Source organism: Coniophora puteana (assembly GCF_000271625.1).
Source record: "Coniophora puteana RWD-64-598 SS2 unplaced genomic scaffold CONPUscaffold_8, whole genome shotgun sequence".
Lineage (NCBI taxonomy): Eukaryota > Fungi > Basidiomycota > Agaricomycetes > Boletales > Coniophoraceae > Coniophora > Coniophora puteana.
Window position 1 is genome coordinate 1,324,257 of NW_006913060.1, and position 14,126 is coordinate 1,338,382.

The following is a 14,126-nucleotide window of genomic DNA, read 5'->3' on the forward strand; positions in this document are numbered from 1 at the left end:
TGCGACCCTCACTGCACCTGTCACAGAGCCGGGGCCTCGTTCTGACGCAGCCAACGCGCCCATTGACACCCCAAAGGTCGACGGATCGGTGCCAGTGGAGGTGCCAGTCTCGAGGGACATCGCCACGTCACCGCCCACATCATCTTTGGACACTGAGTCTCTGTCATCCGCTCCTATGTGGCCACAGCTTACTGGGGAGGACATGACCTCTCTGGCCGTCTCGCCAAGGCGCTCGCCGAGGGGTGCGCCTACTTCTACCAACAAGGAAAACGCGAGCCCCACCTCTGATCCTACCTCTCGAAAGCCCCAAGCTCCGAAGCCTCAGCAGAGGAAGAAGCGCGGCCATCCTGACCCCGACGGAGCTGCCGACACAGCTGTCAGTGGTTCCCAAGAAGCTCAACCAAGGACGAAGCGCGCACGTGTTGACAACATCAAGGACGGTGTCATCGCAGCCGGCGATGCCTCCACGATCAAACCAGTCAAGGCACCTTTTGCTACAGACACTACTAACACCGATCAGCCTTGGCGTGGCAACCGCGCGCGCCAATCCGCTCAGACCTCCACTCTCAAAAACGCCATTGGACTTTCTCCGAAGAAGAAGAAGACTTCAGCGTCAAAGTGAGTCAATATGCCCCGCGTTCATTGGTCGCCAGCCTGACCTTCTCACTAGATCGAAAGCTCGTAACTAGTCCTTTCCCTATAACATAACCATATGACGACTCTCCCATTGTATGCCAGTACTTTGTATGCGATAACAATGCATTGCACGAGCACTTTGATCATCAGATAAAAGGGTTTACATCGTGGGCTAAGAGGCGTTGAGCTACTAATGATGGCGCACGGGCAATAAGTCAACCGCGTGCGACTTCAGCTTAAAATTACTCTGCACATCTTGCGGGTTTCGACATGGCGCGGAAGACTGTAGGGCCGCTGTGTATGTTAACACGAGAGTCGAGCGGAAGCATTGCAGAACTGCTGACCGGATACGGAGGCATGTCATGGTATATCGCAACAGACACCTTTTGCAGGATGGCTGGCATCGTGGGCCGGTCAAGGCTAGAATACAGTTATTGCAGAAAAGCCGTCGGATACGGGCTAGTGCCAGGGATATTCGAGATACGAAGGCCTTTGCAAGATGACCGCAGAGCGGCAGATTCTGCCACATGGGTTGACAACTATCATTAGAATGTTAAGGAACGCGACAGAGGGCGGTGGGCATAAACGGGCATACTCACTGTTGCAGGACGAGCGACTACCGAAGTCGGCGACATCGTCTTGCAGGAACGCTGATAGCATTCGAGGTGACGCTAAAGAGCGTGACAGGAGGTGGTGGACATAAACGGATGTACTCACTCTTGCAGGATGAATGGCTACGGAAAGGCGTCGGCCTCCTGTTGCAGGTGAACTGGCAACGATCAGGGACCTGTCGGAGGGCATGACAGGGGCTGTAAGTGTAAGCGGACATAGAATCGTCTGTACGCACGTTTGCAGGAGGACTGACAGAGAATGATAAGGGAAATGACGGGCTGTGAGCGTGAAGGGAGGCGGCACTGGCGTATCGCTTTTGCAGTATGATAGGTGACCGAAGAGCTGGCTGTCCTCTTGCAGGACGACTGACAGGGATCGACGGGCTGCGAGAAGGGACGTGGAACTGGCGCGTGCCGCTTTTGCAGAATGACAGGTGACGGAAGAGCTGGCCGGTGGCATCCTCTTGCAGGAGGACTGACAGGGATTGACGGGCCGTCAGCGCAAAGGGACGCGGCGCTGACGTACCGCTTTTGCAGGATGACAGGTGGCCGAAGAGCCGGCAGCGTCCTCTTGCAGGAGGAGTGACAGGGATCGACGGGCTGTCAGCGCGAAGAACGTGACACCGACATACCATTTTTGCAGGATGACAGGTGGCCGAAGAGTCGGCGGCGTCCTCTTGCAGGACGACTGACAGGGATCGACGGGCTGTCAGCGCGAACGAACGTGGCACCGACGTACCGTTTTTGCAGGATGACAGGTGGCCGAAGAGCCGGCGGCGTCCTCTTGCAGGAGGAGTGACAGGAATTGATGGGCTGTCAGCGCAGACGGACGCGGCACTGACGTGCCGCTTTTGCAGGATGACAGGCGAGCGAAGAACCAGCGGCATCCTCTTGCAGGAGGACTGACAGGGATTGACGGGCTGTCAAAGTAGGGACAGGGATGATGGACATAACGAGACACGTACCTTTGCAGGATGACTGACGATAGTAGTGTCGTGAGCTCCGTGGTCTTGCAGGAATATCGACAGCAATGAGGGCCCGTCGTGACAGGGGACAGGAGGCGATGGACATAATGGGATAAGCACTTTTGCAGGAATATTGACAGCGGACCGACATAACGGCGGGTGGGTGAGCGGATGGGGGTTTTGCAGGACGTCTGCTGACGTGACTAGACGGGATCAGCCGAAAGGCGGGAGGTATACCGTAAAGGGAAGGGGGCGGGGAAACCTCGCATCTCTCAATATTGATGGCGTCATTCTGCAATAGCACCTGAGTGCCAGTTGGCGGTACAATTGCAAGAGAATGACAGCCTCAGGTGTTCCAGTACAATGGGATGACGATTCTCATCGAGCAACATGGTAGGACAAGATCCTTAAGTGCCGTAGCGCAGCGAGGCTGCCTTGTTGTTTACATCCACCTCTTGTGATTATTACACTTGGCCACTGAAACAAGCATGCTCCGCAATTTGGCTTCCTTAGCTCACTATGTTGTTGCTCTCAGTATCAAAACTGTTACAGAATCCAGGAGTTCTGCATAAGAATGTTGAATGTGAATTCAAGGTGTGAGTACACTCAAAGGTGGCCAAGCGTCTGCTGTAACCTAGTCCGTCGTGGGTTCGTCCTGCTAGCTAGGTTTATCTTCACTGTCATTTACATCAGCTGCCTCTCGCGCCACGAATGCCGTGATTTGCTTCCATGCTGATTTAATACAAATATAGTGCACACTGTTTTCGATGGCTTCGGAACGATTAGTCCGTCAGCTTGGCCTCTCATCTTTGTGTGTCACCGCTACCGGACGACTGTAAATCCTGAATGCTGTGCCCACATCAGGAAGCGAGTAAATGGGCCGCCTTACGAGTGACAGCGTCCGTCCGCCACGATGATCCTCAGCGCTAGTGCGCGAGTGCGCGACTTTCTCTTTTCTGAATCCGTGCCCACGCAAACTAAATAGCGCGCGTCGCTAAAGGGTAGCTAAAATTCTTCGCTGGCTGAGTGCATGTTTACGACGATCGGTCTACAGAGAAGACTCTCCGAGCTGCACAGCCGAGCAGAAGCTTTACTATTCACTCGTGATTGGGCAGCACGTTCTGTACACAGTTCCGTGACAGGCGTGCGATAGCCTTTTACTCGAGCGTTTGATATTTTCAATCTATTGGCCTTACATGCATCTCCAGAAACAGGGACAGAACATCGATAATGGAGGACCCTCCGTAAGGTCTGGAAATTCAGATTCGCCTTCAAACTTTAATGTCGGAGTTTCGGCTGAATCTGAAGTCTGAAGATACAGACCTAGGAATTCCGTAGGGTCAGTGGTCAAGGCACTTCATGGCAAGGGCAATGTCAAAGGAATGAATTGCCAAGTCGTCGCTTCGTTCATTACCCGGAGCGGATCTGTCGCGGAACGTCAAGTATGACATCGGCTATTGGTTTGAAGACGACTTTGAATCTGGAGGAGGGGAGTACCCCCCTCCTCCAGATTTTACGTTTGAAGACTGCTCGAGCTGACGTCGGAGTTGAAAAATGTACATTTACCAGACAAGTTGACAACGGCATTTCGGCATAACAAGGTTTGAAGACGAATCTGAAATTTCAGACGTTACGGAGGGTCCTCCAATGCTCGCCCGGACCCATGACTGAGCACATGCTTCCGGTTGATTGTGCACTAAGACACGACGTCGATCTTTCCATGCCGATTTCATTCTACCTGCATCACATTCAATGAGGAACAAAGACGGCGCATATAAACTCCTCGTCCGTCTGGTTATCGACACACATGTCAGACTAACTCGGCTTCCAAAATAAGTACTCGCCTTCATGCGTATTGCCCCACCACTCGGCACAGAGTGTCGGATGATCTCTCTCTATGGCATATCGTGGGTACCGCATAAAAAGACCGTATAGCTCTAATAGAATGTTGTTGCAGATCGATTGATGAGGATGTGATAACGAGAAAAGCGACGCCGCCATCAAGCAGGTGTTGAAGGTTTACACGCCCCGATGACAATTGCAAGCGATTAGGATATTCCAGCCCTCTACAATCAGACATTAACAATCGAACTATTTTCGTCAGGCAAACGCTGAAAGGAAAGAAGGTTTTAGAAAGAAGTGAAGCCAAGTGATTACGCTCGCTCCTGAAAATCCGTGAGATGCGGAAAGAAAGCGCACCACCTCCAGTCACGTCAGCTTGCTAAACATACCATCACTACTTCGAAAGCTATGGCACATCCGATCATTGCTGACGCTGTCCACCTCGACGCACTAAGCTGTGCTAGTGAGTTTGAATCAATAATACAGTAGCCGACGGCGGCGATAGCCTGCAGCTCCACTTTGTAAAACATATCATTATTACAACATATTGAATATAACGGTTTCCCAACGGATCTCACCTAACATTCCAACTCCGGGTTGATTGTGTACAACGATTGCTGTGAAATATATAGTTTGTTCGCATAAGAGACATATGAGAAGAAATACTAGAATCTTAGTGGAGCCCCGGTACAGTGCGTATAAACGCATTATCATCATCGCTATGTAAAGACGTCAGATGAGTACAAGTTAGATCATGGTTACAGTGCAAGCTCACAATGCAATGCAAGCAGAACCAACATTGTCATAACTTGGTGCAAGACCTCGAATATGTAGCCTGGGGTAGGTCAATCAACGTGACTTGGATTGTGGATACTTCTCTTACATCTATATGTGCCCAATGACGTTCTTGTGGTAAGCAAAATCCAAGTTGGTCGCGAGCCTGTACCCACTGCTAATGGATGTTCAGCCAAACCTTGGATTCCTTCATGGTAACACCAATGGAAGCTTACTTCAGCCGAGGTTCCGATTGTTTGGTCTATGAACGTGCACATATCAGCATGAGGATCTCAATCAAAGCCAGCCAGCAGTATATACGAACATATTGATGCACTAGTAAATGCAAGTCATCAGCACAGCGAATGAAAATAGAGTAGTGAGAGCATACCAGGCATACAGTATGCCTAAGTAACGCGGCTGGATTATGAAGTCCCTGGCAGGTTAGTTTAAAATCACGGCCACAAGCACAACCTTAAAACTGACCACACAATAGAGGCCCGTTCCAAACGAAAGCTTTGGGCTCTGTTCTCTTTTCCTTCAGCCTCTCCCAGGTGTTGAAAATCTAATGCATGCGTACCCAGATGTACTTCACCTGCAAGATCACCTACGTGAGTTGTAATAGTCCAATGAGTATATCTCGATCTTACTTCATCGTCAACATGGATGACTGGCATACTTGTTAGTGAATAATGACCGTTGACTATGAAAAATGTACTCACGGCAATCATAGAGCATCAGTGCCAGCATACCCACTCCACGGATAATACATACATAAGGCTTAGGCAACGAAGATAACAAGCGTACACACCGTTGGTATAAGTCAGTGTTCGGCTTGATATTATACGCTGCTCAGACACCAGCGTCAAAACAGCCATGTCATGCTGGAAATACATCACGACAACGAGAAACATTGTATACGGTCATCTTTGAGCATCACTTGAGGGAATATGCGAGTACAACAACTCAGTACAAGACTCCAGGGCTACTGCGGAGGAGATGGGCGGTATAAGGCGCACAGCAGACGTGGTAATAAAGACTTTCATACGACGTCCGCCTAGCTCACCTGGCCCAACAAGATGTATGCATCATTTTATAGCGATGGACAGAAGCCGCAGCTCTCCCGTTAAGTAGTCGATGCGGGTGCGCTAACCTTGGGTCTGTGAGTTACGCACCGGTTGTGATGGGAAGTGAGAGAACAGCACGGGCGGCGCCATCAGCATAGTCTTCAGCTGTGCCGAATCTGCGCAGTGGGATTGTCGTGTAATAGGATAGATAATCACAACAGCGTTGATTGTTGCACACAGCTGCGCAGGGCGTGGGTGAGGGAAATCAACGACCCAGTGCGGGAGAGATACTCAAGAAGAGCGCATGTGAAACACATTACCGCCCATGTAGAAAAGGCGCTCATATTATATCTGTGCCAAAGCTGGTGTGTACCGCACTAGTCCAAAATGCCGTGAAGCGTTAATTCGTTCACTATAGATTTCGAGACAAAGCAACGTCATGTTACCGCACCGGTTAATGTGACTCCAGGTTCTAGCGGCGCATATCAGGTTAACTAATCCCCGCAAAAAAAGAAATGTAGAAAGCAACTCAGTATCTTGCCGGTGATCCGAATGGAAGATCTCGAGAAGGTGCCGCGGACACGATGCGTCCAGTCACCAAAGAAACCTATCGCTCAATTATCTTTTAGAACAGCTCCGGTTGATACGGTGGACCTCCCGAGCAATAAGAGGGTAATCTGGCGGTACTTTTCCGCAACGTATCACCTTTTCCTCCAGAACAGGGTACGGATGGATATTGGCTACAGCGCCGATCAGAAATTTCGACATCAACCTGGACGTCATTAGCGTCCCTAATCTAAGACATCAGGTAAGTAGACACGAAACTCTGGCTTCTTCTCAAGGAACTTCTTCCTTGCGCGTTTTATACGCTTGGTGTTTGGCCCTTCCCTGTCCTGTCCTTCTTCATTCAAACCTGTTCGAGAGCGATCACGAAGATGAAACATGTCACGAAAAATTGGAAGACGGACCAAGCGACGGGTCACCAACCATAACGAGGAGACCAGACGCAACGCTCATCATCCGCAAGTTTGGCGAGATCGCACATGACGTTCGTTCTCGAACGAGCGCAAGTACATCTCGGCCAAACATGTCACGATAGTTATGCATAGAGTAACTGGCAAAAGACGATGGTAGGACACCCACGAGGTTGAAGTTTACCATCCATATCTGAAGCTGATCATCGGGCGAAGATGTATCGATAAAAAAGTTGGAAGCGGAGACGTCTGAGTGATACCAACGTAACTCTTCGCCTGCAAGCTTGATTGGCGTGATATGGGGGCTCATGGCAGAGTGAACAAGGGACTAGCAGTCATAGACAAAGGAACGCAAAGTAAGGAGACCGCATGGCAAAGCAACGATGAAGATTTACCGTGTTTGCGTGCCGCTCCACAGCTTTCGCATCTTTGAAACCCATCTCTGCATCCCAATCCTGCCCATAGAAGCAATGACGGACGTTCCCTCCTCCGACTGGACCCAGCACCCCATCCCCAGGAAGAGGCATATCATCGAGCAACCAACGCAGCGCCTCTGCAACGCTCTCGACGGCTTGTCGACGTCATGCCTTTCATTCCTCGCCTGGTTCCGCTTGATTGATCCATGCATCAACCGTGATCCCGGGAACGTATTCCATGACAATGTACGTTCGGTTCTTTGAGAAGGTATCCAGGACACGCGGAATTCGCGGGACGTGCGCATGCCCAGCTGCGTGAGCCTCTGCATGATCGTAGACATATGTCTGGGTTCGAGCTTCACTAAATGAGGCGTCATCACGTCTGATGAAGAAGCGGGGTTCATTGGTGGGGTATACAAGACTCATAGGGTGCCTTTGCGAAGAGCAAAGAGACACGATAGTCTCATGAGATGGGAAACCCGGAAGAGAGGAGGGGCTGAAAAGAGCTGATGATAGCGGCTTCAGGGGCATGGTGTGTAGGCTTACGGATAGGGTTCAACAGTGGCTTGCATGGATGGTGGCTTCCGAACGCTATGGGGTTCGTAATCGCAAGATAGTGTGTTTAAGGACTCGATGGGAGTTTAAGTTAAGAATGATCTTCCTGAAGTGGTCGCCAGCATGCTATCCCGGGCTTCAGCGTGAAATTTTGTGGCTGTGGATCTAGGATGAATGATGGTGCACGATGAAGGTGGACCTCGAGCTTAACCAAGGTGTTGGTGTGGACGACAGATTGCTCCCGACTGGTTCACAAGTTGCCGGTCTTGCGCTCCGCCAGGTGCCGAAAGGTGCCGACCTCATTTCCCCCTGAACGACAACCTTGAAGACAACAGCTGGACAACGCTCTTCAATGATCGGTTTCATTCCTCACAGAACTCAGATCCTCATATCTTATAATGTGGCTCCATGCAAATATCAATACTTGACATGACAAATGCATGAGTACAAAGAAGGTCTAGCAGCTGGGGATCACCGTGCTATCCTGCTGGGACTCCTGCTTAGTTGACTCGCAAAGACCAAGGCTGATTGTTGTATGGAGTCAACGTGTGCGTCTTCTCCGCTTCCCTCGACATCTTTCTCGTTATGCCTCCTAATGCTCAGCATCATGTATGGGCCAATCAGACAGGACGCAAGTGCCGTGACAACGATCGTAAAGACGTCAAGGGCTGGACTTGTGGTCTGAAGTGTGTAGTGTCAGAAGCGTTTCGCAAGGTAAGAGATTGATGTTTACTGATAGCACACCAGAGCTCCCGAGGTTGAGACAGGCCGAGCAAAATACGCTAACCGAAGAGGGTGAGCTATCTCTCTGGCTTTTTAAGCAAGTCAATCAAAGAGTACGTACAGAATGAAATAAATGACATTGTCCTGGATGACGATTGATACCAAGCTGTTGGCCCTCCATACAAACGATACACCGGTTTGATGCTCCCGAAAGGCTTCCCTGACATGCAGTACGAATTGATATAGAACTAAACATACCATTACTACTTCGAGAGCTATGACACAGCTAACGAGTGCTGGTACTGCCCATGACGAGGCATTGATGGGGGCTAGGGGGCTATAATAGATGGTACAGTAGCTAAATGTGGCGGTGGACAAATCCGCTTCCCAAAATGTGTCAATGTTAGAAAATACATGCAATGGCCTTCCGATACAACTCACCAAATATTACGTCTCCAGGCTGAACACGGACGATTACTGCAGCGAGATACACGGTTTGCTCGCAAAACAGACATCCAAGAAGGAGTATGAGAAGTTTAGCGGAACGCAAATACAGCGCATGCAAACGCGTTATCATTATCACTGTGCGACGGCGCAAAGCAAATAAGTGATAGACGACAGCTATAATGGAAAGTCGTCACCTTGTATCACGAGTAAAATGACCATTGTCATGACTTGGCACAGGACTCCAAATACGTAACCTGAAATATACAAATGAATATAACCCCCAATGTGACTGATAATCCATCTTACATCTATGTGCCTAACGACGTTTCAGCGGTAGACAAGAACAGGAGAGCTTTAACATGAACCCACTGCTGTATGACGTTCAGCCCCAAACTTCTTTAATGCTAACATGAGAGAGGGCTTACTTTGTCTGAAACCCCGATTATCTGGTCTGTAATTGCACACGGGTAAGCTCAGGGAACTCAATCAAGATGTCCAGTACAAACAGACTGCGACACTAGAGGGAGAAAGCCATCAATACACCGAAGAGTGTGCAAGATGGTCGAGCATACAAAGCATACAGTACGCCTAGATAGTGTGACTGAAATACGTGCTGAGTTACAAAACTATACGCGCACGCAGGATCAATAACACTGACCAAAGCATACAAGCCCGTTCCGACGGAAAGCTTTGCGCTCTAGTCTCTTCGTCGTTAGGGTCTTCCAAAGGAAATTATTGTAGACGTACCCAGATATACTTCACCTGTCAGCCCAGTTACGTGTGAGCATCATAAAAAAGGATGTCACTAGGAGCCTTACTTCATCATCAAGGTGGACGACTAACCAAGTGTCAGCGAGGTCACATTTGTGAATTTGCATTACGAGCTTACGATGATCATAGAGCACCAACGCTAGCATACCCACTACGTACATAGAAGATAGGTGTCATGACTCAGACATTGAAGCGGACGAAGGTGCATACCGTTGGTGTAAGCCACATGTAGTCTGGCTCGAGTTAATCCGCTGCTCGGATACTAGCTCTGAAGGGGCAGTCATCTTGAGCGGGCAGAACTCCAAGACGGTAACTGGTCCTTCGTAAGATGACTGCAATAGCAATCCGAGCGAGGGTATAGGTACAACGCTGTCGGCGGTGTCAATGATGCCGTGGATGCGGATAACACGCTAAAGTCCGCTGCCGACGGAACAGCGACGTCCCTTCTAGCAGCTGTCAGGTTGCCCGAACCAGTTGACGTGTACATGATGATTACGCACCGGGCTGGCGCCACAGGCAGCGCCTCTAGTGGAGCACTGAGTCGACACGGGAAGGGTGACAGGTCAACTACGTGCAGTGTTGAACGTTGAACGTGCAGTGCCGGTGATATCTAGGAATCATAGCCGTCCCAAGAACAGTCATTGAACCACTCGGCAGGGCTTCACAACTGCGCATCAGCCAACGTGGTCATGAGCTATAATCTGCGATTTGCGTACCGGTCATGGTGGCCTAGTATGCTCGGAAACAGCTTAGACTCGGAGTGGGACCAGAGCCATTTTCAATTTCCCGGCTGCGCGCGGCGGACCGCGTACGTGGTGTGACCGGAATAAAATAAGGCAATTTGATAACCGTAGAGGGATTGGACATCACTAAATGGGTGGGAAAAGTTTGACCGTTATACCGAGTGATCACCGTTATAATATCGTCGTCGAGACAGTTTTGCATGATCACGAATGGTGACGCATTCCCATTGAGTTAACATATCGTTATGGTGTGGCAGTGAATTTCGGCCGAACACCATGTCGCGGACACTTTACCATTGATCAAAATCGATGATCTTGCTCGTACATTTGTTAGTCGAATATAAAATACGGAGACCATTTCAGAAACAAAATTATCATTGAGCGATAACTTCAACTGCATATGGCAGCCACCGCTTTAGGTAGACACGAACACTAACGAACAATAAAAATGGTAGAGATTCGAATACCCGCTGACCTTTACAATGATGCAGACCCGGTTGCGTTGGTGAGAGCCTCATCTTCACTTAACGTTCACTCAGGCTCGAGCTTGGCTTATACCCCGAGTTGCATCCGGGCGCATTGAAATAGGGACATTCCCTTTGAAAACTAAACTTGAACTGCTGGTATTTAAAGCCACGCGCTCACGGAGCAAGCAAGCACGTCTGAGCACCCATATTTTACAAATAGATTTGTAAAATGAGTTAGTGTGGCGGAAACGCCTGAGACGACGCATGAACTCAACAAACGGATAACAAGCGCCCATAGGCACTACAGCATACACGCAACATACACGCCTCGTCGTTTACACGTGGACGTCACTAATGCCTAAACCCACCATCATCGATGTCATAGAAGAGGCATTGACACTAATCTTTGTCTTCACCGAGCACATGTGTCTCCTCCGCTTTGCCCGGCACAGCAGCATACCACTTGGGCGTAGCCCCGCAGGGCGAGGTGAGTTCAATGGCGTTATCACCTGCCAGAGAGGTTTGAGAATTCGAGGACGCATTTCGGCCCGAAATGGTGAAGAGGTGAATGAGCGCTAGTACGAGGGTATACAAGAGGAATGCGATGCTGTAGATTGAAGCGAGGTGTCAGTTGAATCGATAAGAAGGAAGAATGGGTCGAGGCGTGTGACAGGGACGAAGAAGACAAGAAAAGGTTGAAAGGAAAGGAAGGAGAGACGGACCTGAACATGATAAGGATGTACGTGACATGGTCCATGCCTTCATCGTTGACAAATCCAAGCTCTTCATCTGTCGCTGACATGAACAGGATTCTGCATACGCGCATATAGTAGTTAGCCAAATGTACACCAACCCCGAACGGAATCGTGACACGAACCCAGAAACAACCAATAGCTAGCGATGAAAGTGAGCACAGATTGATAACACGCAAAGAAAAGCGTACGAAAGGTGACAAGTGCCTGAACGCTATCTCAGCGTTGACTCTCCCAGCTTCCTGCAATGCCAACGAATCTCCCGGCGCGAGCGTGTGTTTGCTGTTGTTATCACCCTGCACCGGTGGGACATCGTACCTCGCCGAGGAGAGGAAGCACACTTCAACGATGCGTGCAAGCCCGGCAGCTGAGAGAGTGTAGCCAAACGTCGCGTGGACCTGTTCAAGCCATACAGCGTTAAGTCAGCCCAATGGAAGGGGAGAAAGGAAGTGATAGAGTGAAGAGGTAAAAGAACGCTAGCTGACTATCGTCGAGATCATAAGCGCTTGTGCATGTCCTGCCATAGCCCATCCTGTGAGGATAATGCTGTGGTATGTTAGTCATCTGAATTGCTATGTGGGCATGTAAGCGGATCGTACATAATACTAGGAATCACGGAACGCTGGAGGTCATAGGTAATGTCAGCGAAAATAGCGCATGTCAGGAGCGCTGGCGACATGCCTGGTTGTTCCGCGACAGGAAAATGCCTCGCATGCCTCACGTCCACCCTGTAAACTCTCCGTGAGCCTCGGATCCTCAGACCAGAGTTCGCTGTTACAACTTGCAAAGATCACCGAGGATACTGATCACCTCGGTGAGTAGGTTGTAATTCGTGAGATTGTCCAAAGACTTACGTATGCTGCATATCCTTGACCGACCAAGCACCCCCGTGATGCTCGGTGAACGTGTTGACTGTACTAGGGGTGAGCGTAACGCCAGGATGATGATGGGGCCTGACATACCAATCCCCTTTACTCCAGATCAGATGTTCATTGCTTAGTAGAGTGAAGGCACGAGGTACGCACCCACAGAGTAATGGCCTAGGAATCCCACCATTCTGGGCTCCTCCCGCTCCACCGCACCCAAGACTCGCCAACGATGAACACGATAGCCATGATAGTGCCATACACAATGAACCCGCTTCCCTAAACCAGCGTCAAAACGTGAACACGCGCCCGATTGTACAATGCATGCGAGCAAAAGCAACGTACCATGATGTAATGCGCCAAACACTATCCCAAGTGTCCACCCCGACAATACCCCCTGAACACTATCGACCCAAACAACATCTGCACCCACCCCAGTATCGGGTACACCTTTCCGACGATTCCGTGTGCCTTGACAGCATACGGCCGAATATTACGCTCGTGGATGTGCAGTTTGAGGTACATGTCGAGCGCAAGCTGGATTGCGACAGGGAAGCAGGAGGATCTTGGCGAACGGTCAATGCGCGGAGCGTGCTTGATAATTTGAAGCAACGACATGCATTCCAGCTACAAGAACGACGGCAAAATGAAATAGAAGAGGACCTCTAATAATTCTGGCCAAACAGAGACAGATGATGAAGCCAGCCCTAAAGCTGATGGAGAGATAAGATAAGATAAGATAAGACATTTTTGTTCGCCTTCGCCTTTTTGAACACTCTCCCCGCCTTTTCTCTCTCCTCCCTTCAACCGTTTCTCTTTCTTCCCCCCGCTATTTATCCCCCCCTGTAATCTCTGTTTGCCTTCCTCACCTGTCTGACACGCCTCCCACCACCGATTGTCGCCACCTCCACTTGTCTTAGAATTGTCAAGTTCTTCTGGTGTTTTGGCTCTGGTAAGTCTGGCACGTTTTACTATGCATATAAGTACCTCCCGAAAGCCAGAACCCCTTAAGCACGAAGCCAACAGCATTTTTCAATGCACTCTACTATGATGAGGTGCATGCATTGTCGCTGCTGCCCCATCACTCACTCATTTTTCATTCCTTTTAGCTCAACCCGGTGGAAAGTGATGGACAAAGAGCCATAGACGGTTAATGTGAGTAGCTTGAGTTGTTTGGGATGAGCACGCGTTCACAGGACCATTAACGCGATCTCTCTGCCACAGATGACGTCCAGGTCACTTCTCAACGTCCGACTCGACAGAAGATGAGCAACCCAGCAGCCTCGTTGAAGTCTTGCACCACCCATCCCCCAGCTGTCAGCGAGGACCTGGATCACAAGCCTGAAGTCTGAGGCTATCATATTCCGAGTTGATGGTCACTATTCGCGTCCCCACCCGCCTTCGGCTACCTCATTGGCAGAGTCAGAGCCCGAAAATAGACGAGTGCTGTCATCGACTACCGGCTTCATGGTCTGTAAGCTCTAATTCTTTCCTCAGACCTCCTGATCTCGTGTGCT

General features: G+C 50.0%; 3 protein-coding genes across 3 annotated transcripts; all 3 read right to left on the reverse strand.

The window, feature by feature from the left end:
* Positions 1-812: 812 nt before the first annotated feature.
* CONPUDRAFT_166557 (uncharacterized protein) lies at positions 813-2,318 on the reverse strand (the record flags this gene model as incomplete). Its single annotated transcript, XM_007772014.1, has 9 exons — positions 813-919; positions 981-1,156; positions 1,236-1,307; positions 1,354-1,423; positions 1,484-1,722; positions 1,791-1,935; positions 1,987-2,030; positions 2,090-2,149; positions 2,213-2,318. The coding sequence occupies 8 exons, from the start codon at positions 2,316-2,318 to the stop codon at positions 1,068-1,070; spliced, it is 825 nt and encodes a 274-aa protein (XP_007770204.1). The 3' UTR covers positions 813-919; positions 981-1,067.
* A 4,368-nt stretch (positions 2,319-6,686) lies between these two features.
* Positions 6,687-7,660, reverse strand: CONPUDRAFT_144991 (uncharacterized protein; the record flags this gene model as incomplete). Its single annotated transcript, XM_007772015.1, has 3 exons — positions 7,265-7,660; positions 6,864-7,197; positions 6,687-6,808 (listed from the first exon to the last, which is right to left on the reverse strand). Exons 1-3 carry the CDS (start codon positions 7,394-7,396, stop codon positions 6,687-6,689), a joined length of 588 nt encoding a protein of 195 aa, XP_007770205.1. The 5' UTR covers positions 7,397-7,660.
* A 3,603-nt stretch (positions 7,661-11,263) lies between these two features.
* Positions 11,264-13,227, reverse strand: CONPUDRAFT_166559 (uncharacterized protein; the record flags this gene model as incomplete). The annotated part of the gene is made up of 13 exons (XM_007772016.1): positions 11,264-11,598; positions 11,714-11,803; positions 11,869-11,885; positions 11,935-12,142; positions 12,230-12,289; positions 12,343-12,471; positions 12,522-12,545; positions 12,598-12,655; positions 12,706-12,712; positions 12,769-12,783; positions 12,841-12,888; positions 12,955-12,975; positions 13,039-13,227. 13 exons carry the CDS (start codon positions 13,225-13,227, stop codon positions 11,391-11,393), a joined length of 1,074 nt encoding a protein of 357 aa, XP_007770206.1. The 3' UTR covers positions 11,264-11,390.
* Positions 13,228-14,126: the final 899 nt, after the last annotated feature.